The sequence below is a fragment of the Rhinolophus sinicus genome, chromosome 16 (assembly GCF_057876585.1).
Source record: "Rhinolophus sinicus isolate RSI-liver-muscle chromosome 16, RSI-T2T, whole genome shotgun sequence".
NCBI lineage: Eukaryota > Metazoa > Chordata > Mammalia > Chiroptera > Rhinolophidae > Rhinolophus > Rhinolophus sinicus.
In genome coordinates this window covers 65,098,513-65,124,226 of record NC_142516.1, presented here as the reverse complement: position 1 = coordinate 65,124,226, position 25,714 = coordinate 65,098,513, and the positions used below count along the sequence as shown (strand labels likewise).

General features: G+C 36.8%; 2 protein-coding genes across 2 annotated transcripts in view; one reads left to right on the top strand and one right to left on the bottom strand.

The window, feature by feature from the left end:
• The window catches only part of HACD4 (3-hydroxyacyl-CoA dehydratase 4), a 28,548-nt gene extending 13,896 nt beyond the window's left edge, over nucleotides 1-14,652 (top strand). Inside the window, exons 5-7 of the mRNA XM_019750358.3 lie at nucleotides 3,326-3,432; nucleotides 10,920-11,045; nucleotides 11,904-14,652. Of these exons, the coding sequence (XP_019605917.1) occupies nucleotides 3,326-3,432; nucleotides 10,920-11,045; nucleotides 11,904-11,986 (316 nt within the window). The 3' untranslated portion in view covers nucleotides 11,987-14,652. The remainder of the gene's footprint in view (nucleotides 1-3,325; nucleotides 3,433-10,919; nucleotides 11,046-11,903) is intronic.
• Nucleotides 14,653-19,364: 4,712 nt separating this feature from the next.
• FOCAD (focadhesin) overlaps nucleotides 19,365-25,714 on the bottom strand; it is a 274,355-nt gene continuing 268,005 nt past the window's right edge. The window contains exons 42-44 of the mRNA XM_019750360.3: nucleotides 24,704-24,955; nucleotides 22,080-22,155; nucleotides 19,365-19,756 (exon numbers count right to left, since the gene is read on the bottom strand). Coding sequence (XP_019605919.3) covers nucleotides 19,683-19,756; nucleotides 22,080-22,155; nucleotides 24,704-24,955 — 402 coding nt within the window. The 3' untranslated portion in view covers nucleotides 19,365-19,682. The remainder of the gene's footprint in view (nucleotides 19,757-22,079; nucleotides 22,156-24,703; nucleotides 24,956-25,714) is intronic.

The following is a 25,714-nucleotide window of genomic DNA, read 5'->3' as shown; positions in this document are numbered from 1 at the left end:
CAATTTTAATAGTGTTTTCCTTTCTTAAAATGTGTATACTTTTTGGTACCCTCTGTATTTCTAAATAATGGATTTGAACCCTACAGTGAATTCGAATGAACTATTTTGTTGAATGAAAATGACCATAATTTTTGTATATTTCTTAGTAAGTTATTTCTCCTTTTTAACTGATAGTTTTATAGATTTGGAACAAACTTCATAGATGTTTGTAGCCCATGATTCTTGTTCATGAGACCTGGAGCCTCATTGGGGATGGTGGCTTTCTAATGTATTGTTTTCTGGTATGCCCAACTCTTTCAGAGTCGAGTCAGGTTCAGATAAGCTCAGTAGACCCATTAGAGCATAAAGTAACTTGTGGATTGAGAGCAGTGTCATGTCATAGACACATAGACATGTCATAGGAGATAGAAGTAGATCTCAGAGTAAACTCCACCTTCACTACTTACTTGCTCTATGATCTTGGGCAAATCACATAATCTTTTTTTTTTTTTTTTTAATTAATAGCATTTAGATAATTCACATACCTTAAAATTCACCCTTTTAAAGTATAAAATTTGGTTTTCAATATATTCAAAGAAAGGTGCAACCATTGCCACTTTCTTTGAGGACATTTTCATCACCCTCAAAAGAAACCCCAAACCTGTTAGCAGTCACTTCCTATTCCTTCCTCCTCCCAGCTCTTGGCAACCAATGTATTGTCTCTATGAATGTACCTATTCTGGACATTTCATATAAATGGAGTCATATAATATGTGATCTTTTGTGACTGGCTTCTTTCACTTAGCATAATGTTTTCAAGGTTCATCCATGTTGTAACATCTGTCAGTACTTCATTCCTTTTTATGGCTGAATACTATCCCCTTATATTGCTATATCACATTTATCAATTCATTGATCGACATTTGGGTTGTTTCTACTTTCTGGTCATGAGAAATACTCATGTGCAAGCTTTTGTGTGCACATTTTCATTTCTCTTAATGTAGGAGTGAAATTCCTGAGCATCTAACCTTTCTGAAACTCATATTTTTCTCTGTAAAATGGGGGTACAGTTATCATCCCAACTTACCCCAGAATGACTTTTAAAAGTGAGGACCAGGGAACTTCCTCTTCCTGGTAAAGGCATTTATAAAAAATTCACAGCTAACATGATGGTTCTTGATGAAAGACTGATGTTTTCCTCCTAAGATGAGGAACAAGACAAGCACGTTCACTCCAGCCATTTCTATTCACCATGGTACCGGAACTTCTAGTCATGGCAATGAAGCAAGAAAATTATGTAAGGCATCCTTATTATAAAGGAAGGAGTAAAACTGTCTTTATTGACAGATGACATGATCTTATATATAACAAATCATAAGGAATCCGTTAAATCTTTGAACTAATAAACTAGTTCAGCAAGGTGTTAGAATATAATATCAATATGCAAAAATCAGTTGTATTCTATACACTTGTCATGACCTAAAGTAAAATTAAGAAAATAATTCCATTTACAAATGGAAAATAATTCCATTTACAATGAAAAAATATAGTAGAAATATGTGCAGAACATGTATGCTGAAAACTATAAAATAGTGTTGAAAGAAATTAAAGAGGATCAAAATAAATGAAAGATATACCATGTGTTGAAATATGTACCATGGGTTGAAAACGTAGTATTGTTAAGTCAGCAAAACTCCCCACATTGATTGACAGATTCAGTGCCATCCCTCTCAGAATCCAAGCTGGCATCTTTGCAGGAATTGAGAAGCTGATCCTAAAACTCATATAGAAACTCAAGGAACCCAGAATAGCCAAAACAATATTGAAAAAGAAGAACATAGTTGAAGACTCACACTTCCCAATTTCAAAACTCACTACAAAGCAACCATGATCAAGAGTGTGATACTGGCATGTCATGGAATAGAATTGATAGTCCAGAGATAAACTCTCATTTATGGCCAGTTGATTTTTGACAAGGGTGCCACGACCATTCAGTAGTTTTTTCAACAAGATGCAGGGACAACTGGATATCCACACGCAAAACAATGAAATCTTACCTCATACCATATAAATAATGAACTCAAAATAGATTTAAAAACCTAAATGTATGAGCTAAAACTGTAAAATTCTTAGAAGAAAACATAGGGGTAAATCTTTGTGATCTTGGATTTGACAATGGATTCTTAAATACGACACCAAAAACACAAGCCAACAAAAGAAAAAAGATACATTGGACTTCATCAACAGTGGCTTTTAAACATACCTGCTCTTATAGAAGAGAAAAAAAAGGCAGATAGTGAGATACCATTTTTCACTTTGATAAAGATCAAAAAGTTTGATAACAGGACATGTTTAGTGCGGACTTGCACTGTTGGTATATAGTATATATAACATATATACACATAGATAAGCATATGCAAAAATATCTGTGAAACACATAAGAAATTGGCATTGGTCATAACATTTGAGGGAGTGGCATTAGGGTCCTGGAATGAGAGAGAAAGATTTGCTTTTCATCATTCATATTTTTAAGGTTTGGCATTTTTATCTTGCCATATGTATTCATTATCTATTCCAGTCATTGTCAAAGTATGGCCCCTGGACCAGTGGCATCATCACCACCTGGAAATTGTTTGTTACAAATTCTCAGGCTCCAGTTCCATGTCAGACCCATTAAATTGGACATTTGGGGATAGGGTCTAGTAGTGTGTGCCTTAGGAAGCCCTCGGGATGAGTGTGATGCATGCTTAAGCTTGAGAACCATGGCCCATTCAGAGAACAGAGAAACAAAAAATGACTATCTCATTTATTACACTACAGAGGCAGGTTTTCAACTACTTACTGTAACCCAAACAAGCTCCTCAGGACAGTTCTTCAATTGATCACATATGATGGCAGAACTCCATAAACAGAGGGATGCCAAATAGGGATTTAGAAGTCATGTTTTTATTTTTAAAATTCATTCCCTAGATATTTACAAATTTTGTCTGTCTTAAAAATACTAGCTGCTTATTGCATAAAATGGGCTTGGCTTCTGAGTGAAATTGAAGTTGCTAAGCAAGGAAACTTATAATTGGCTGTGGGAGGGATATGAGTTACATTTTTTTCTGTCCACTTCTGTAATTATCCATGATCCACTCCGTGAGGCAAGTCAGACCAACATGACTCCCCTCTCCTCATTTTTAAAACCTCTTCTCCAGCTTAAATTATAGGAAATGAAGGTATGGAATCTGCACACATTCTAGTTTTATCTGTGTATTTAATTACCTAGTAGAGGATTTCATTCTCTTGTTATTTCCCAGACATCAGCAGCAAATGGTGCTTATGAGCTCCTTGTCTCTTTCAGGTACACTTACAGCATGTTATCAGTCATAGGAATATCATACGCCGTCCTGACGTGGCTCAGTCAAACACTATGGATGCCGGTTTACCCTTTGTGTGTTCTCGCTGAAGGTAAGAAAAGAGTGACTTGCTGTATTGCTTACTGACAAAAGCAATCTAGTTATCATGACTCACTAAACTTTTTGATGATTAAATGACTATTTTGGGTACCACTTAGCTGACTCAGTGTATCTTTCTTGGCATTCTTCCCTCGATGCAAAGAAGCCAAACATGAAGAAGCAAAATTAGAGGGGGAAGCAGCTCTGCACAGTTGACAAAATATTGGATGAGAAATGAGGACATCTGAGTCTAGGCCCTGAATTTCATTAAATCACTGCAGGAGTTTTAGATAAATCCTCTAACCTAAGTCTATTTACCTACCCAAAAGAGGTTTAACATTGTGATTCAGTGATTAGTTTTTTCCCATTTAAAAAAATATTTTAAATTATAGTTGACATACAGTATTATATTAGTTTCAGGCATATAACATAGTGATTTAACATTTAAATAATTTAAAAAGTGATTGTCACCTTAAGTCTAGTAACCGTTTGTCACCATACATAGTTCTTACGATGTTATTGACTATATTCCCTATGTTGTGCATTACATCCCTGTGACTTATAACTGGAAGTTTGTATGTCTTAATCCCTTCCCATTTTCCACCCACCCCCTACGCTCGTCACCCTGGCAACTATCAGTTTGTTTTCTGTATCAATGAGTTTAAGTTTTGTTTTGTTTTTTCATATTCCACATATTATTGAAATCATATGGTATTTGTCTTTCTCTGTCCAACTTATTTCACTTAACACAATACTCTCGACATCCATCCACGTTGTCTCAGATGGCAAGATTTCATTTTTTTTTTTTTAAATGGCTGAGTCCTGGTCTCCAATTTTTGAGGTTCATTGACATTCTTGGAAAAGAGAGACGACAAAAGCCACCCCTCCCCACCTCACTTCCACTCTGCACAGATGTCCTTTGGTTATTTCACATGTGTATCCTTTGTTCCCAAATAGGCAGTCAACTCTTTGAGAGCAATAATTTTGGCTCCTAAGTCTTGGGCATTTCTCATAACTTCAGTTTGGTGCCCTCCTCCCCTCTACCCTGTGCTAAGTTCTTCTTGAATGGTGTCTAGAATTCTGTAGGTGGATGTAGGTTTTCTCAGACCATTTTAAACCTTCTTGTCTTGGTTATCATTACAACTTAGCTTCTGGTCCAAGATTGCTATTATAGTTGGATTTTATTCACATTTTAATTCCACTTTTCATCTCAAGAGGTAGATTAAACTATTATCTTTGGTTATATATATTTCCTTTCTTTAACCAAGTGAAATTCTAGGTATCTTAAGACAAACTCTAAATCTGAACAGAATATTTGTGATGACATAATTTTATATAATAGGAAGCAATCTTGAATCGCTGAATTGCAAGCTCAGAAGAGCCACTGAATCATTATTAGTTCATCTAGAACTTGGTGAATGCCTAGATCTCTTTTCCTTATGTTTTTTAATTGTGCAATTATTATTTGATTAAGTTACATTAGATTTATTAAAGTTTCTATTGAAAAGGAATTTTAAAGTGTTTAGCTATTTACTTATCTGAGGAAAGATGAGGCATATGTTATTTGCATCCCTTTAAAGATGGAAAGTGGGAAGCAGTATTTTAAAGGCTTAATAGACTTGACATTTGTAATTGATTTTTACCTGGAAACTAGAGAAAACTCCAGTATTCCTAGTTCAGCACATTATGTATTCAGACTTTACCCATGAAGTTTTCACTCTATTTTGTGCTAGATGCACTGATCAAAATTTATCTGATTATGCATTATTACATCTGTTTTTACATTTATTTTTCAATTATAGTTGACATACAATATTAGTTTCAAGTAGACAACATAGTGATTAGACATTTATGTGCCTTATGCAGTGATCACCACAGTAAGTCTAGGACTCATCTGACACCATATATACTTACTACATTAGTGTCTATATTCCCTATGCTGTACTTCAGATCTCCACGACTATTTTTATAACTGGCAATTCATACTTTATAAGCCCTTTCACCTTTTCACCCATCCTCCCAACCCCCCTCCCATCTGGCAACTATCAGTTTGTTCTCTTGAGTTTGTTTCTGTTTTGTTTGTTCATTTATTTTGTTTTTTAGATTCCACATATAGGTGAAATATAGTATTTGTCTTTTCTGACTTATTTCACTTAGCATAATACCCTCTAGTTCCCATACACGTTGTTGCAAATGGCAAATATCATTCTCTTTTTTATGGCTAAGTAGTACTCCATTGTGTATATGTACCACTTCTTTATCCATTTGTCTATCGATGGACAACTAAATTGCTTCTGTATCTTGGCTATTGTAAATAATGCTGCAATGAACAGGGGTTGCATTTATCTTTTCAAAATAGTGTTTTAGATTTCTTTGGATAAATGCTCAGAAGTGGAGTGTTAGGTCATATGGGAGTTCTATTTTCAATTTTTTGAGGAGTATCTATACTGTTTTCCATAGTGGCTGCACCAATTTGCAATCCCACTAGCAGTGCACAAGGGTTCCCTTTTCTTCACATCCTGCCAACACTTGTCTGTTGGTTTATTGATAATAGACATTCTGACAGGTGTGAGGTGATATCTCATTGTGGTTTTCTTTTTTTTAAAAATTTATTGGGGTGACAATTGTTAGTAAAATTACATAGATTTCAGGTGTACAATTCTGTATTACATCATCTATAAATCCCATTGTGTGTTCACCACCCAGAGTCAGTTCTCCTTCCATCACCACATATTTAATCTCATTGTGGTTTTGATTTGTATTTCCCTTAGGATTAATGATGTTGAACATCATTTCATGTGTCTGTGGGCCATCTGTATGTCCTCTTTGGAGGAATGTTTATTCATGTCCTCTGCCCATTTTTTTAAAATGGAATTATTACTTTTTTTTTTGATGTTGAGCTAAATGAGTTCTTTATGTATTTTGGATATTAACCCCTTATCAGATATATAATTTGAAAATATCTTCTCCCATTCAGTAGATTGACTTTCTGTTTTCTTGATTGTTTCCTTTGCGGTACAGAGGCTTATTAGTTTGATGTAGTCCCATGTGTTTATTTTTGCTTTTGTTGTCTTTGCCCTAGGAGACATATCCAAAAAATATTGTTTAGTGTCAAAGAGTTTATTGCCTATGTTTTCTTCTAGGAGTTTTATGGTTTCAGGCTTTACATTTGTCTTTAATCCACTTTGAGTTTAGTTTTGTATATAGTGTAAGAGAGTGGTCTAGTTTCATTTTATTTTTAAATGTATCCAGTTTTTCCCACACTATTTATTGAAGAGACTATCTTGATCCCATTGTATATTCTTGCCTCCTTTGTTGTATGTTAACTGACCATGTTAAGTGTGGATTTACTTCTGGGCTCGCTATTCTGTTCCATTGATCGATATGTCTATTTTTATCTTGCTGTTTTGATTACTATGGCCTTGTAGTATAGTTTGATATCAGGTAGTGTGATATCTTCAACTTTGTTCTCCCCCCCACCCCCTCAATATTATTTTGGCTATTTAGCATCTTTTGTGTTCCATATAAATTTTAGAACTATTTCTTCTAGTTCTGGGAAAAATGTTATTGGTATTTTGATAAAAGATTGCATGAAATCTGTAGATTGGTTTTGGGTAATAAAAACATTTTAACGATGTTAATTCTTCCAACCCATGAGTACAGTATATCCTTCCATTTGTTTATGTCTTCTTCAATTGGAACAGTGTCTTATAGTTTTCTGGGTACAGTCTTATTTACCTCCTTGGTTAAATTTATTCCTAGGTATTTTATTCTTTTTGATGCAATTGTATATGGGATTATTTTCTTAATTTCTCTTTCTGATAGTTTGTTATTGTTGTATTAGAATGCAACCACTTTGAGTATTAATTTTGTACTCTGCAGCATTACTTCATTCATTTATTAGTTTTAGTAGTTTAATAATTTTAAACTAATTATTAGTTTAATTTGTTTTTTGGTGGAATCTTTAGGGTTCTTTCTATATAGTATCATGTTCTCCGCAAAAAATTGCCAGTTTTACTTCTTCCTTTCCGATTTGGATGCTTCTTTCTTTTTCTTGTCTGATTGTGTGGCTAGGACTTCCAATATTATGTCAAATAAAAGTGGTGAAAGTGGACATCCTTTTCTTGTCCTGTCTTAAAGAAAAAGCTTTCAGTTGGATATAATTTCAATCTTCTTGAATTTCTTGAGGTTTGTTTTGTGGCCTAATATGTAGTCTATCCTGGAAAATGTTCCATGTGCACTTAAGAAAAATGTATATTCTGCAGTATTGGGATGAAATGTTCTGTAACTGTGTATTAAGACAATTTGGTCTAATGTGATATTTAGGGCCATTATTATTAATTTTATGTTTGGATGCTCTATTGAGGTAAATAGTAAAGTCCCCAACTATTATTGTATTACTGTTAATTTCTGCCTTTATGTCCATTATTTGCTTTATACACTTAGGTGCTCCAATGTTGCATGTGTATTTACAATTGTTATTATCTTCTTCTAGGATTGACCCCTTTATTGTTATGTGATATCCTTCTTTGTCTCTTTTTACATTTTTTAAAAAGTCTATTTTGTCTGATATGAGTATGGCTACACAGCTTCCTTTTGGTTTTTATTTGCATGGAATATCTTTTTCCATCCCTTCACTTTCAGTCTCTCTGTGTCTTTCAATCTAAAGTGAGTCTCTTGTAGGCAGCATATAGATGGATCTTGTATTTTTTTTTTATTATCCATTCAGCCACCCCTATGTCTTTTGATTATAGCATTTAGTCCATGTACGTTTAAAGTAACTATTGACAGCTGTGTGCTTTTTGCCATTTTGTTAATTGTTAATTGTTCTTTGGTTGTTTTTTCTCTGTTCCTTCTCTTTCCTTTTTATTGGCTGGTTTTCTTTAGGTTCCTTGCTCTTAATTTTTGTGTGTATATTTTTTTCTTATAGATTTTTGGTTTGTGGTTACCATGAGGTTCATATATATCCATCTATATCAGTCTATTTTAAGCTGGTAAGCATTTAAATTCAAACACTCTTTAAAAGTGCTACATTTTTACTCCCTCCTCCATGCTTTGTTTTTACTGTCATACTATGTATCTTTTTGTTTTGCATATCCCCTATTATAGTTATAATTTTGCTAGTTTTGTCTTTTAACCTTTATATTAACCTTTTAAGTGGTTGATTCACTGTTTTTATTATATATTTACCTTTACCAGTGAGAGTTTTTTCCTTTCCTGTATTTTCTTATGTCTGGTGATGACCTTTTCTATATAAAAAATATCCTTTAACATTTCTTGTAAAGCTTGTATAGTGGTGATGAACTCCTTTAGTTTTTACTTGTCTGGGAAACTCTCTCCTTCAATTATAAATGATAACTTTGCTGGCTATAATATTCTAGATTGTAGGTTCCTTTCCTTCAGCACTTTAAACATTTCTTGCCATTTCCTTCTGCCCTATAAAGTTGCTGCTCAGAAATTAGCTGATTGCTTTATAGGGTTTCCCTAGTATGTGATTTGTATTCTTCTTGCTATCGTCAATATTATCTCTTTATCCTCAACTTTTGCCATTTTAATTACAGTGTGTCTTGTTATGAGGCTTGTTGGGTTCATCCTGTTTGGAACTCTGTGTGCTTTCTGGACCTGGATGTTGCTTCCTTCTCCAGATTAGGAAAGTTTTCAGCCATTATTTCTTCAAACATACATTCTGCACTCCCCCCCGCCCCCCCTTGCTTTTTGGAATCTCTATAATGTGAATGTTAGAGCACTTGCTGTTGTCTCAGAGGTTACTTATACCATACTCATTTTAAAAAATTTCTTTTTCTTGTTTTTTTCTTCTGATAGATTGATTTTCAGTATTCTGTCTTCCAGGAGGCCACTAATCTATCCTTCTGTGTTAACTAATCTGTCAATTCCTTCTAATGCATTTTTCATTTCAGTTACTCTTCACCTCTGTTTGGTTCTCTATTATGTCTCCTTTTGTTGACGTTCTGAGTTTCTGTATTCTACTCCAAGTTCCACTATTCCACTCTCAAGTTAGTAGAGCATCCTTAGGACTGTTTCTTTGAATTCTTTATCAGGCAAATTACTTCTCTCTGCTTCATTCGAGTTTTTCTCCACAGTTTTTTCTCGTTCCTTCATTTGGGGCATATTCTTCTATCTCCCCATTGTATTTGAGTTTCTGTGTTTTGTTCCTATTGAGTTAGATGAAATAGCTCTCTCTTCCAATCTTGAAAAAGTGGCGTCTGTAGCGTATGTGCCCAATGGTTCTGGCAGGCTGGTTGTAGTTGGGGCAGGTACGTGTGGTGTCTGGTGTGCCACCCAGCCAGGAGTGGCTTCCTGGTGGGGCAGCCTGGTGTACACGCGTGTGTGGTAGGTCCTTGTTATTCTGGCTGTCTAAGGCCACAACGGAGTTGGAGAGGGGAAGTCTGAATGTGCATGCTTTCCTGCCCTTCTGCTCCAGGTGGGGCTGCTCAGTGAGCACGCATGGCAGTGCCCTGCTCGCTCTGCAGCTGTGTGTGCCTACCTCAGTACCCTGCTAGTTCCACACTTTCCAAGGCAGGCCAGCAGTGCCCCCTCTGTCTCGGGACAGGGCAGTGTCGTGTGCAGGCACCACAATGCTTTGCTAGTTCAGCACTCTTTGGGTGGGGGAGCCTCACAGGCACGTGCAGCCCCGTGGGTGCGTGCAACAGCACCCCGCAGGAGCCACTGGATTAATCTCCAGGAGGAGGGGCACTGTGGCATCCTCCTCTTCCTGCTGGAGTGACCTCTGGGGGGGGGGGGGCGTATCTGGGGACCCACTACAGCAGCCCTGCAGGTGGGCCAGAGAACCTGGATAGGGTGCCTACCTGCTCGCTGTCCAGGTTCAGGGGAAATGTAAACAATGGGGCTCACCAGTCCCTCAGCTCCTGGGGAGCTCTCACGGTTCCCCAACCTTCTCTAGGTGGTCACTTTCTCATTTGTTGTGCAGAAGCTGTGCAATTGGCCCTCAGTTGTCTCTCAGGAGGAGTTGCTCTAAATATAGGCGTACATTCCATGTGTTCTTGGGAGGGGACAAGCTCAGTGTCCTCTTATGCCGTCATCTTGGACCCACTACTGAAACCAGTTACTTTAGTGCAGTACTTTTCAGAATCTCTGCTATACTAATGCATGTTGTGAAACTCCAAGAGGAAAATATATGCAGCATTTTCCAAATTCATTCATCTATCACTCCTGTTTGTGGCAAACAGGATGAATATTTTGAGATACCATAAAGAAACATTGTAAACTGATTCTCTACAGGCATACTAAGTATAAAATGGACAAAAATTCAACAAGTCAACACTGTTGTAATGGCCTTGCCAATTTAGTCATTCAGCAGATTTCTGTATCAAACTGTAGCTTTAGCTAAAAGATTCAGCAATTGTCACAAAAGCATAATCAAATTCAAAATATTCTTCCACTATACAGACATATATAGACATCCCCTTAGCAAGTGAAGGAGAGAAACCTCCATGATTCTTTCTTTTTTTCTTTAAACAGCATTTGCCGTCTATCAGTCACTGCCTTATTTTGAATCATTTGGCACTTACTCCACAAAGCTGCCCTTTGACTTATCCATCTATTTCCCATATGTGCTGAAAATATATCTCATGATGCTCTTTATAGGTAAGTGGCTTTTCTGTTTTGTTTTACATTCTTCCTGTGCTTTTTGGTTTGTGCTGCCGTCTATCTTAACAGAAAAGTCTGTATCCATGGGCAAGACCAAAGAGGACGCCTGATACAATGAAAGCACCTAGAAATTATAACGTGGTTTTCAGGACATCACAAGAGCAAATGAACAAGAGATGAACCATTTTACTAGCAGAAAATGTAACTGCATTATGTATGAAATATAAAAGTTTTGACCATCGGCACAGGTTCATACAAACGAAATCTAGATGTCAAACTAAGAAGGATTGACTATTTCTGGTTTTTCTATTATTGTCTATTTTTTTGTTTGTTTGACCCTATGTACTAGCATTTCCTAGCAGGCAAGTGGGTATAGGTGCTAAAGACTCAAGAAAATGCATGGAACAAAAACTTACAGTTGAAAGTTTTACCAATTTTTTTCCCCAGGAAATTTGGAAAAAGATTTCTATTAAATTTTAGTTTCCACAGCTCTAACCTTCACAAATCCCCAAGCTAATGATTACCTTTAGAAGGTAACAACTATCAGATCTATAACAACCACACATACAAGAGAGGACAAATGTGAAGCACTACGGGAAGTAGAGAGCTACCCTAGAGAAAGGGAAAAAGGAATTCCTTGCAATGAACAAAATAGTAAGATGGAAGGGTTTGTTTTACTTTCCCTTCTGCAGAAAATATGAACACTTCTTTAAGCGTTCCTTCCTTCTTTGATCTCCCTTGCAAGTGTCTCATCCCTGGACTCCAGGCAGCACTCTAACTGTATTTTAAAACTATGGTTCTTTCTAATGACATGGTTGATCAACCTTACTTTTGCCATTTCCTTCTTCACATTAGGTATGTATTTTACCTGCAGTCATCTTTGCTCAGAAAGAAGAGACGTCCTCAGAGTCTTTCCCATTAAAAAGAAGAAAATGTGAAGCACAGCATTCTGATGTGACATAAGAAAAAACAGGCTGTAGATTCTGCTGAAGAAAGCACAATACAGGAAGCATGCTGGTGGAAAAATACCTAGTATGTGACAAAAATGCATGACATGAAATAATTGCATTTCTTCACAAACTCTAGACATATCACAGCAGTCACACATTACATTTTCAAAACACATATCTGAACAACCTATTTCACCAAAGCTTTGGATTTTATACAAGTTAAATTTATATTAGGTGAAGCCTGATTATTTCCCTGTGAGGGTATTGAGAAATCAGAGATTAACTGGAGTAGACTGAGTTAAATTGAGAAACCAAAGTTGTTAACCTAAATTACATTTCTTTTCACTTCTGAGTTCCTAAATAGCATCAGCCCCACAGGAGGGGAGCCTGTAAAATATGCTTTGCAGTTAGCTAGAATAACATTTTATGGGCAGATGTCACTGTTCCCAGAGTTAATGCCCACCTTAAACATCTGACCCACTTAGAAAATTAAACAAACATTTTCCCAAACCCTGAAAGTATATTCATTAATATTACACACGTTATTTGGGTTTTGATGCCTTAAAAGAAGACGCTGATGAGAACAGAATACCTTTGGTAAATACACAAATAATGTTCCATATTCCTTTTTAAAAACTCAGGCCATATATACCTTACAGGGAGATAAAAGATATGAAAGAATAGTAAATCATTTAAAAGAGGTAAGAAAATTAAGAATTAGTCATATTTCAGATCATTTATTACTGAATTACTATTACTAATTACTATACCATGTCATATATAAGTCATCACTTACCGTTTTGATAACTCCTTGCTTTGAAGATCTAAGATACATGTGAATAATTGATTAATATAATCACTTTGGGACCATGGGTCTATATCATTCACTTTTCTTGAAATAAATATAGAATCTTATTATCCAGCAACTATATAAAAGGTACTAAATTATGCTGTTACATAAAAACAAGGTAGGAAAATGTAATTATAAAAAAAACAGTAATCTTATGCCACCAAATGAAACACTTGAAAAGAAACCACTGAGCATTAATAAAGATAATTGATAAATTCATAAATGAAATGTTGTATTTGTATTTAAAGTAAGTATTAAGATTGTCCTTTTAAAAAGCTACATTTCAGTTTGCTTTGAAAGTTGTCTTCTAAGTTTAAAAAATTACTGAAAGCTTCAGTGTGCAAAGAGAACAGAATCTGTTTACAAACTGTAGGTGACTTAGTTTAGCTTCCTCTCAAGAAAGATGGCTGCATATATTGCTGAAATATACATCTAGAATCACTAAAATGAAAAAGAACTAGAGAAACTATATTGGGTCATTATAAGAAATTAAAATTGCATTGCTAAATAATACTTCAATTTTTTAAAGCAAATTACCTGGAGTACCTTCAGTAGCTACTTCTTAGAAGACCAAAAAGAAACACAGGAAAATTTATAACTGGTAATTTAGAACCAGAGATGAGCATTGACAATAATTTGAGATATCTGCAACAATTGTAACATAAAAAGATCTGTGGTTTCCTATTGTGACAGAGTCACAATTGTCAGTATTACTGTGCTTGATTGCCTATATTCACAATGGAAAGCAACACTAGATTTCATTAGAGATTAGTGAAAATAAGGATATAATTTCTTCTCCCACTCAAGTTCACATTCCCAGGTTAAGAAACTCAAAGAGTAAGCATCTAGTTGTTCATTGGCTGTTACCCATATTGCAAAGTTGATTTCTTTGGCTGTTTTAACTTGTAGGTCTATCAAATCTCCATTTTATTTTGTTCAGTGTGGTCAAAAGCTTAGTTTCTCAAATCTAATTAATATAGATGAAATAGGAAATGTTAGATATTTTAAAAGCATAAGACATAACTTTTTAAATGATCTTTCTTGAAGTCCCAAGTAAGTGAAGTGAAGGAATAGTAAGTAACCACAGCAGCAGTGCCTCTGGTGGTGAGAAAAAACAAACAAAAAACCCTGCACCAGATCAAAACTTCTTTGGAGAATTTACTTCATTACTCAGCACAAGTTTACCTAAAATAGACAAGTAAAACATCCACATGTGCACACACACACGTAATATAAGAGTCCCTGAGCTTTTTCTTGATCAAACTAGTTAAATGAAGAGCAATAATTAACATTTCTTCCAAATATATTCGTTCAGTATAGATGTTTTATTTTACTCTAGTGTGCTTTTCAAGAAACACTCTTATCCCTGTCTTAGCTCTTGATTCCATAAATAGGTTAACAAGCTGATCTGTAGTCAGCTGCATACACACGCTTATGTTCACTCAAGAAGCACTTGTTTTGAGCCTACAGTGTGCGGGGCACAGGTCAACATCATATAACCTCTACCAGGCTTCCTGCAAACAAGTTTGTTACTAAAGGATGTACCACATCTTACTGAACTCCCTAAGAGAGTTAACTTTTTTTTTTTCCACTAGACCTTACTCTGCCTATTTTGAACAAATTGTCACATTTAAGAATCTGTTTCTTTCAAAAGTTGAAGTAGCTATAACATCAATATCTAAATGTTTATCTGGAGGAAGAATCTTATATTTATTTAAATTTATGAACAAGGAAAACGCAGTTTATTTGACTGTGCTGAAGAATTAAAGTGATTTAAAATAAAAAAAGTCTGTCCTTTCCCCAACATCTTTCTCTCCTTTGTTTATTTTTGCTTTGAAACATTATTTTGTTTTCCTGTGCTCAGATAATTTTTACTTTCTTCTTTTGGGTCTAAGTGCTAATTTTGATACGGCACATTTCTCTGGGGCAGTTTCTCAAAGTAATTTCAGGGAGCTGCGGTCAAAGAATTAACCAGAGTGCCTGTTTAGGATGCGGATTCCCAGGCTTCACTAAAGACCTGTTAAAAGCTTTGGTAATGGGCTCAGGAACCTGCATTTTGCTAGGCTCCTCAAATGAGCCTCTGCACACTGAAGTTGGAGAACCACTGCTTTTGAGTCTGAAGTATTTCAGCTTTGGACAGAAAATTGCTAATGAGAAGTATATAAATAAAGACCACCATACGATGTAGTTCTCTGTTTTTAGAAAAGTGGCATTTACTTTTTCTTATGCTTCTCTAGTTTTTAAACATACTAAATAGGAATTATTAACTATAATTAGTCTACCTTTGCTAAGGGTCGCTGGCATTTAAAATCCTATCTTAACAAAGGTTACAGTCAATTTCATATGAAAATCAATTAGTAAAAATATGCTTTAATTCATTAGATACGTGTATACGAGTATGTCCACTCTGTACTTACTTTGTGGTATTCAGCTGAACCATGGGGTCCTGTAAGAAAGGATGTGGCCTGGAGGTAAAACCACTGGTTTGATTGGAAATCCAGCTCCAATATTACTTACTGAGTGACTCTCCAAGTTCCAGTTTCCTTTACTGCCCAAGGTTGTTGTGAAGAACAAATGGAGTAAGGAAAATTAAACCTTTGTAAATTATAAAGGGCTATACAGAAGTAGGAAAGTGATAGCATGGATGTTTCCTGGATGCTTTTCTTTATTACACGACGGTTTACTGATTCACATTTTCTGAATGGAAGCTCCACAAGGACAGGAATGTTGTATCTTACTCACTTGTACCCCAGAACCTTGTATGGTGGCACGTAGTACACACTCATTGTTTGTGCAACTCTTCTTACTTTATAGATTACTACTTGTACATCCAGAAAAAACATATTTTAATAAATCTATCCGATTAATTAGGTGATGTTTCAGTTATAGTTGATTAGTCTCAGAGTACCTCATGTTCAAAAGACAGTTTTTTTTTTTTTACTTATATAAACACCTTTTCTTAATGTGCTAATTGCTTCTAGAATGTTTTCATTATTAAGGAGAACAATTTCTTAATTAAGAAATTTCCATTATCTTCTCTCGGCTCTATTTATATAGTGTCAAGACTGTATTCAAGCATTATAGCTACTATTTATTTTCAGTGAAACATACTAAAGTGGTAGCACTTCTATTACATTTTAGAATTTATAAAGCATATTTTGTATTCTTTCTTTCAACCCTCAAACTACTGTGTGAGGTAAGTAATCCCTTTTACCTAAGAAATAAAACCAAAATCAGGAAGTCATCACTGTCATTTTAATTCAGTTTTATATCCAATAATTTAGCTGGATATTATTCCACACGTTCTCTATGTTTGACAAGAATTGATCTTTCTAAATTTCAATTAAAATTTTTTTTTACTGTTTATGAAGATTAACAGATAACATATACACTCACTAATTCATAAAGACTATATATGCGTATATCAGACATTAAAAAAAAGAATTTAGAATTTCCAGAATCAGAACAAAGTATTTTCCTTCCAGAAAATATAAAAGCATTACCTTATCCAAGACCAGAGCATTGATAATGCTGGGAGATGTTTTTCCACAAGATTGATGAAGGCTGTGAACTGTTCCAGCCGCATTCTGTCCCCTGGTTCCATTTGCATGGCCTGCCTGCAGCTAAGAGTAGGCTGGTTGGGGTCAGAGCTACAAACTGACCAGAGACCTAGCCTACAACTCAGGCTTTAAGGAAGGCCCCATCCTCTTAACCAAATAATGTTTACCAAAAGTCTCAAACTCCTGCTGTCAAAGCGACTACGTTATTTCAAGACACTAGCTGTGTCCTTAACAAAGCCTTACTCCTTATATAATTATAACATCAATATCTTTGGTTAAAATCACTTGGAGAAGTAACTGGCAATTAACTTAAAAAAAAAAAAAAAAGGTTATTAACAGCCTATTAGTTACCATGGAGCCATTACATTACAAATAAAATACAAAGAAGATTTTAGGCACTTAAATGGATCCCAACATCTGTTCCCAATGTACATTTTTCAAATCAAGAATGAGAGTGTTTGGATACTTCTGAGACTCATAACATTGCTTTAACCCCACACATTAATTTGTTAGTATATCCCAGCATGCTATTAATATTTGTCTTGGCAACTTACGATTTCAAAAACTAACAGAAGATGACTTGTAAGGAAACTTCCTTTTGTATATAGTTTAGAACATCTGGTCTAAAAAAAAGCAGAGACTTCTGGTTTCTAGAGAACAAAGTAAATATCCTACGGGAATTAGTTAATTCTTACCTGAGGTCATACAGGTAACAAAAAGAAAGGGTGCTATTATTTCATTGACATATATCTTAGAATGTTGAGATGTAGAACTTTTAGATTGTCAAATTTAGAATCTTACATTTTAGACCCTTTAGAGGCTCCCATGAATAGGAAAATCCTATGAATTTTATGCAGGAGTAGGGACGTAGTTTGAATGGGAAGCAACTGAATCCAAAAAGGCAGTCTGGGTTGATTTTTTTCATCCTTTCCTTGAGAATTAGTAAGCTCTCTGCCTGCTGATTCGGTGCAGGTGGGGGAGTGGGGGTGTGGGGGGTGTGTGTATGCGCGTGTGGAAATTCAGGGGTTCTTCAGTGCCCACTTCCTTTTCACACTGTCCCTTCTTGCCGTCCATGTTTGCAAGCTGGCCCAGGAACCTAAAGTCCTTCAACCCACGGACCTGTTCCTTTAACTGTAGCTCCTAAGCGTCCCAATTCCAGAAGTTTATTAACATGAGGCAGGTTTATTTCTTTGATCTGATTACAGCAATCTATCTTAAGCATATTAAGCTGTAGGTTTAATAAAGCATCTTAAATCATAAGCATGTTAAAACCAAGGTTTAATCCTTGATGGGAGTTTTTATCTTAAAGTGGGTGTTGATGAGCCTGATGTACCGTGTTTCCCTGAAAATAAGACCGGGTCTTACATTAATTTTTGTTTCCAAAGACGTAAAGGACTTATGTTCAGGGGATGTCATCCTGAAAAATCATGCTAGGGCTTATTTTCCAGTTAGGTCTTATTTTCAGGGAAACATGGTAGAAAGAACACTTGGTTTGGGGTTCTAGGAGGTTGGTTCTAGGCATAGCTCTGCCACTTATTAGATGTGTTTTCTCCATTTGAAAATGGAGATAAATTAGATGAATTTCAACCTCTAATTGGAAGATGTATAAGAAAGTGTATGTGGGTGGGAAAAATGTAAACTTTCTACTTCCTTCAAATTCATTTCCCTCTAGCCCAACCTTAAGGAAGAATATATATGAAATACTGGCAATGCAGGTAAATATTACCTGAGAGTTTGCCTTCCCTTTCTTCCCTTCCCTTTTTGTTCTGTAGGCTTCTCAGCACCCTGTGGAGTTCAGCAAAAGAAGGAACTGTGACCTGGGAATAGAGTTTGAGTTACACAATGAAACACAACTATTTGAAACCTGGAAACATAAATCCAGATATTTGGCAAGTAAAACTAGTAGAGCTATTTTTGAATCTATGTGGTAGGGAGGAACACTTGGTGACAACATGAACGTAATGTCACATGGGAATACTGAAAGTTGCATGGTGCTCGTCAGTACCAGGCACTGTGCTATAGTGTGACAGACACAAAAGTACATTATTCCAATGGCACAAATGTTCTCCCCAGTGATCCCAGCTATGTATTGACTAAAGACTATACTGATTAATGACTGCATGATGGAAAGACAATTAGCAAACATCAAAATTAAAATGCTGGCTGATTCTCAAGCCCTTGAGTAAAACGCAACCCTTGAGGATTCTGTCACATACCTTCATTTACTTGTCATTAGGCCACTAGTTATTCTGATTAAGATAGAGATGTGTGCTTACAAAAAAGATTAATCTTTCAAGGAGGTATTTGTCATTTTTTTGCTTGCTCAGCAGCCCATAATGTCTCCTCTGGGGGAACCCAGTTCAGATGACATATGACCCAGGCCTGGTCGATGACAGTACCTTGCTTCCCAGGAACTCACATGTGACTCAAGCTGAATCAGCATCCTCCCCATGTTGCTTCTGCCATACCTGGGAGCAAAGAAACTTTGCCTTCCTTTGAGCTTGCTGGCTGCCATCTTGCCAACTATGTGGAGTGATCCTGAGAGAAACAAAGCCTGATGGCACTGTTTGACTCACTGGATGCAACTGTGTCTGATCAGACAGATCTACTCTTTAACTTCTTGGTTTTTGAACTAATATGTACTCCTTTTTAGCTAAAGTTACTTTGAATTGGATAGATTCCATTTGCATTCAAGAGATCCAAGCGTAAGAAAATTATAGCCACCACTAATGAATCTGATTTAACTAATGTTTAACATCATGCTCATTATTTAAAAGTGTATAGCAGTTTCAAGAGGCTGTTTCATCAATAAGAAAACATGTCTAACTCATTGAGTCAATAAATATCCTCTAGAGAATTCATGGGAAATAGATCATGATGCCACGGTCACCACTATAGTTTGGTTTTGCTAACAAAACCTTCCCTGTGCCTTAAAACAAAAGTCACATGCCCAAAATTCATGAGATTATTTTACTAGAATTTAGCGGGGAGGAGATGATATAGTCAGTTTTTACAAAGAAAATATTCAGATCAAACTGTAGCCAAATAAAAGAAAGTTCAAGTTCTTGTTTCCGTCTCCACTGGCCTCGGTACCGAAGCAATGCCCCATCTCCTGGCATTCACAGTTGAGGCTGTCACTTATGTGGCCACCATTTCATGACCCTTAACCCTCTGTGTCACGTCTCAGTGATCCCACACACAAATTCTAAAAAATTTCTTCCATTTGTATGGTTTTCCTCTTCCAGCTGAGAATGTGGCTGGCTATGGCAAAACTTCACCAACCGTACGCTCTGGTCCATATGGCTTTCTTCTTAAACTCTGGGAGAACTCTCAAGGACAGCAGGGTGGCTAAGGGGACAAAACATAAAGTGTACTATTGCATTTGGTGGAGATGCATTGGAAAAGGTCACTTAGATAAAAAAGGTGTCAGAACAGAACTTGGCTTTTTCTCACTTCACTAATCTTCAAGAGACTAAAAATTCCCATCAAGCCTTCAGCAGAATTATAATGGAAAAAAAAAAACAAAAACATTAATAAAGGCTGGGGAAAGGGTTTTATAAACATATTTTTAAAAATGTTATCCTGCAACCAGTTAATGAGAAATACTGCAGAATTAAAACAAAAACTGACATCAGGGATACCAGTGATTTTTTTTTCTTAATCTGGGTGTTGATTACATAGATGTGTTCCCTTTGTAAAAATCTACTTATGACTTGTGCACTTTCCTACATGAAAACAATTTTTCCATTACATAAATGTTTAATTAAAAGGTAAAAAACAAACAAACCAAAAATCCCAAAAAACTGATCCTGTAATGAACTGATCCATTCATGGGCTCAATGGGGCAAGCATAAATAACTACTAAACTGTATTTGAACATGTATGCACAAGTCCACAGCTTTTCTTATCTGCCATGGGTCCCTCAGAGATCAATTTAAAATAAGGAAGTTCTGTGTAATGCTGCTAGGTAACATATCTAATTTTAGAATACTAATATACATATATTGAGACGTTATTTAAAATATAGTGCAAAGGAATGTCGGTAAGCCAAAGTTACACTGTTATTGTTTGTGACTAATAAGCCCTTCAATATATAACCAAGTGAACATGTACCTCCTTGACCCAAAAAACTATTTTCCTCATCAGTATCAATTGTTTGTTATCGTCATGACCTAAGGCACTTGCAGCATATATTTGGAGCAACCAATGGTATTATGGACGCATGGCCATTAAAAATGAGTCCAGACTCCCTGACACATACAAGTGGGGGAAATCCTAGCAGCAAGTGTCTAGGGATGGATCAGTGGAAACATGTCAGACCCCGGCCCTTATTCTCAGTGAAGTATTGTGGTTGAGCAGAATCACCTTCGTACACATGCCCTCTACCCTCTTTGGGGATAGGGAGAAGGGTCAGAACTAATACATTGAAGAATTATTGCTTATTTGGCAAATAATAAGTTATATCATACTTAAAGTAAAATATGGTCTCCAGGCTGGAGATAGGCCTGATAGATTATCACAAGAGCAGGCCAAAGGGCAAGTTTCCAAGGTGAGACTTTTCAGGGCAGAATCTTACAGCACATTCACGGAAGCCACTGATAGGATCCAGAATCCACCCCCACCCCCAAGTCCCACGACACAGATGACAGTACTAGTGGTCTTGGGCCACAGAGTCAACGCCTAAAAGACTTTTCAGATTTGAGTAAAAAGATCTACTACATAATTTTCACAGAAAGATCTTCTATGTTTGTGGATCCTACAGTCATAGTTTAACAAATTGAGAGTACTATTAAAAAACACACCAAAAATCGAAACACCTGAAGGCATGGGAAATACCCAACTCCACTGGCAAAATACTACGTAGCCATTAAAAATATTATTATGAAGCCAGTGTTAGAACAGCTTTAAATGCTTTAAAAATAATTTTAAAATAAAAAAAGGCAGTACTCAAAGTATCTATGTGTACTTTTTCAATTATTTATGATTATAAATATATTAAAACAACACTCATACACAGAGGGGACAAAAATTTCTTAGGAAAAATATCCAAGCTGTCATTGGCCAGTAGGACTCTGGAGTCCTCTTTTGTCTTTTTCTTTAATGAATTTTCTAAATTTTAATTAAAGTCACCATATGATTTCTCTGATATGTGGTATATAAACCAAAAACAACAAAAGAACAAGACAAACAAATGAGAAACAAAAACTCATAGACACAGACAATAGTTTAGTGGTTACCAGAGGGTAAAGGGGAAGGGGGTGGGAGATGAGGATAAGGGGGATAAAATATATGGTGATGGAAGAACTGACTCTGGGTGGTGAACACACAATGGGATTTATAGATGATGTAATACAGAATTGTGTACCTGAAATCTACGTAACTTTACTAACAATTGTCACCCCAATAAACTTTAATTTAAAAAAATTAAAGTCATATTTTACAATTATAATAAAACATTTTCAAACCATTTAAATAATTAAAGGCCCTGGAATTCTTTTTGAATCCACTTTCTAATTCCAAATGCCACATTGGTGACAGCTCCAGATTCCTGCTCTAAACTGAACCTAGATGAGCCCTTTCAGGAACCAGCATATGCTAGACTGCTGTTCTGCAGCACCGACGATATTGGAAGGTTTTCGCTCATCTTGGGCATAAATCTGAGAAATATTACCTTTTAAAAGATCCCTGGACTTTGCAGAGAGGGCTCCTTTAGGGCTTTCCATGAGATTGAACAGCCAGTCAATGAACTAGGATGAAAATGAAGAACAGTATCAGTGAAGACAGCCCCACTCTCAGCACAAGGTCAGACCCTTGGGGCCACATACGTGCGTATCAGTGTAACAATTGTTAGGTAATACCTGCCTGGGCTAGGGCAGTGAAGATGAGAACAGACCGGGCACAAGGGATGTTAAAGCCAGACACAGCTCGCATTTAGTCAAGGGACCCAGCAAACTCAAACCTCCTTCCCTTGCTGAAGACCCTGAGTCCTGCTACAGGTTTTAAGAGTGAGGTAGACATGGGCCCTGAGGGCCTCCTGTGTGCCATGAACATTCTCTCTTGTTACTCTGAGAGGCCCGCGCACAGCAAGAACCTTGCTCACTTCCACTCCCAATGAATAGCAGAGTCAAAATTGGAACCCAAGTACACCTGCCTTCAAAGCCTTACTCTCTTTCTTTGCATCATGCTGCCTGCCACCTGGGTCTGTGTGCATCCAGGCCTAGGCTCCTAGGCCGGGCAGTAAATAGAGAAATGCATCAGATGTAAGCCCTTGTTTTTAAAATACGTTTCTGTAGATAAGAACAGTTTATGCCCAAACGAATATTAAACAGGTCGGTGAAATGCAAGAGACAAAGCACAGAATAATTTACTAGGTAGAGCCAAGTGAGTTAACTGCAAATACATTTTGGAAATGAGGTAGAAATTCCTGGTACTCAGGGGTTTGACTGATCTTATAGGGTGTGGCCAAAATTGTGGGGAGCCATGGTTTCTTGCAACCCTGAACCTTGCAGACTGGCTTGGTTTCTGCCCCCATAACATTGCCTCTGCCTTATCTGAGAGGCGCCTAACGGCTGCTGAGGAATGTGGTGAAAACGGCCAGTTCCCGGACACAGAAGACTAAGGGCTTTCTGGACAATTGGTAGGTTCTGTCTCCTTGAGATATTTACTTTTGTGAGTTTCAGTGACCTTGTATCTTCTATGTCAAAGTAACGTTGAGGCTGGAAAGATTTACTTTCGCTGAGATAATGCATATCTTCTTTGTTTAACTGCACGTACTCAAACTGTATATATTGGTTAGAGATAATAAACTCAGGGCTTCAGCATGACTGAAGACCGGCCACATTAGCATTTGTGTGTGTCTTTTATTTCATTCCCACTCCCCCATTCAGGTACTGATCGACTCGTGGCGGCTGGCCCGTCACACAAAATTGTTTTGGAATCAGAGAGAGTAATTTCATTGATGCCTGAACGTTGCCGGTCTTGACTAATTCTAACTTTGGACAGAGAAGCTGAGTTGAAAAAAGTGTAAAATAGAGAGAAAAAGAAAATATTCCTAATTCCCTGCTTTAATTAAAATATTTTTTCCTTCATTTATTTCCTTTTTCGCAATTTTGCTTACAAATATCCTATTGGTAAAGTAAATAAATCAAACACTACAAATACATAATAGATGCAGGATATCTACTCGTACATGATAGTCCAAAGTGAGTGATCATGGTGTCCCAGGCCAGGAATAACATGAGGGAATATGACATTGACATTTACTTTGATTAAAAATGAAACAGAAAACAAAATTTGGGGCAGCACTACTAATGCTGATCAGGTTTACGGAAACAAAGGCATTTTAACGAGATGCTCAGTGGAGTTGTGCAAAGCTATACTGTGGGTCTACGGGTCAGAAATGTTTTTGAAGGTTAGTGTTCACATTTGAAGAATAAGCCACATAAAGTTAGCTTTAAGCTTTCAACCTCATAAAAATCCAATTTTGATGAAATGGGATTCAGAAAAAGAGTCTTTCAAACAACTATATTAAAATAAAGGTAGGTCAGAGCCATGTAATGAGAATTACAGGAAACACAGTTATTTTCATATGCTCTGCGTGACAGCTAGTAGCCTGGGGAATGTTAGTATCAAAAAACCAAAAGACGCTTTCTACAGTTTGGATTTTCCTGAGGGCAAAGGTGACGACATTAGACCTTTGCAAACCTCCCCACAGTATTTAGTACAGGCCGAGAACATGACAGGTACCTAGAACATGGTTGTAGGATGGAATGAGCTGTGGGGAACCTAACGATGCTAGAAGATGGATGCTCCAGCCTCACACTTTTCCCTCAGGAGACTTCCTTGCCCCATCCCCAGGGACTGTTGATCACCTCCCTCCCTTACTCATCGCCACTGTAACCTCCTTTATCATACCACCTTGCAATCTTGAACTTGCTTCCCTGTCTGTCCTCACTGTGAGATTCTAAGCTCTCAGAGACTTTCTCTTCATTTCATCTCCAGGATCAAGAACACATGTGCCTTCAATAAATGAACGCAAGGATAAGTTTTCTTCCCATCTCACTCCCAACTGTAAACAAGCTACTACTGTTGTCACTGTTGTTTCAGTCAGCAGTTAACCTGAGCCCGGGCTAGCCTCCATCTCTGAGGCTCAGCGTCTGGCTGAGAGTCGGGGCTGAGTCTGAAAGCCTGCGGTGTGATTCAAGTTTCACTTAATTCCCACGTCAATTCTACAGCAGCAATTGCTGAGGAGAAAATGGCCGCCTGCCCTGATAAGCAGGTGGCTGACAACGGTACCTTCTGGGTCTGTTCCTTCCATGGCTCTTTCTGCAGCAGAAGAAGCATGCTACTAGGAAGGACAGTGACAGTCTCCTGCAGAGTGACCCTGTGCATTGGACTTCTGCCAAGGAAGCCTGAGGCTGGCCCAGCCGGGCCATTTTCCTGATGCCATGGCAACCAACTGGCACTGAGGCCAAGGAGGAGAGGGGCAGCATGGTCTGCCCATGCCACGACTGCATTTGCAAATATCAGCAACAGGAAGTCCAAAGCCTACAATGAAAATAGAAACAAGGCAAGGTCACATGTTTTAACAATTCAAAGTATTACATGTTCACATACACAGCCCCCATCATGATGCAATGTCATCTTCCCCTTCACCCAACCCCTCCTCCTGCCCCACCACTACCCCAGAAGAGGAACTGCGCTGAAGAACAAACTCCGCTTCCATACTTAATAAAGAGAAATTTTAGGGCTTTGTTAGGGTTTTGGGGATCCTCTCTGGTGAAGACAGAAGGCCCGACACTTTCATTATTATTGCTGTAACATTTGAGGAGAAATATAATTTATTTAATTTCTAATCATACTGAGATCCAAATAATCCTGTTTTGGTGTTTTCAAAGAGTTAAAAAATTAAGAGTGATACAGAGAGGGATATTTAGATTTATTGTTATGTGGCTAAAATTGATTTTAAAAATACTTACAGTCTGATTCTATTTTTAAACAACAAATGACTCTCCTCATGCATTTTAACAATTTGTCTGGAACCCATTTAGATTCCAGACTAATCTAGCTAATTGTAGAAATGGTGGTAACAGGGGCGACCTCTGAGTTGTTGGATTACTATAATTTAAATTACGCTTCTTTCTGCTTATCTGTATTTTCTAGGTCTTAAAAGATTTTTGTAAGAAAACAGAGAAGGCTAATAAAAAACTTAGGAGATCAGAAGAAAAAGAGGACAGATATGCTAGTTTAAAAAAAAGTTTAAAAAATATTCCCCAATCTCTTAAAATTCCTAACCTCACTAACTAA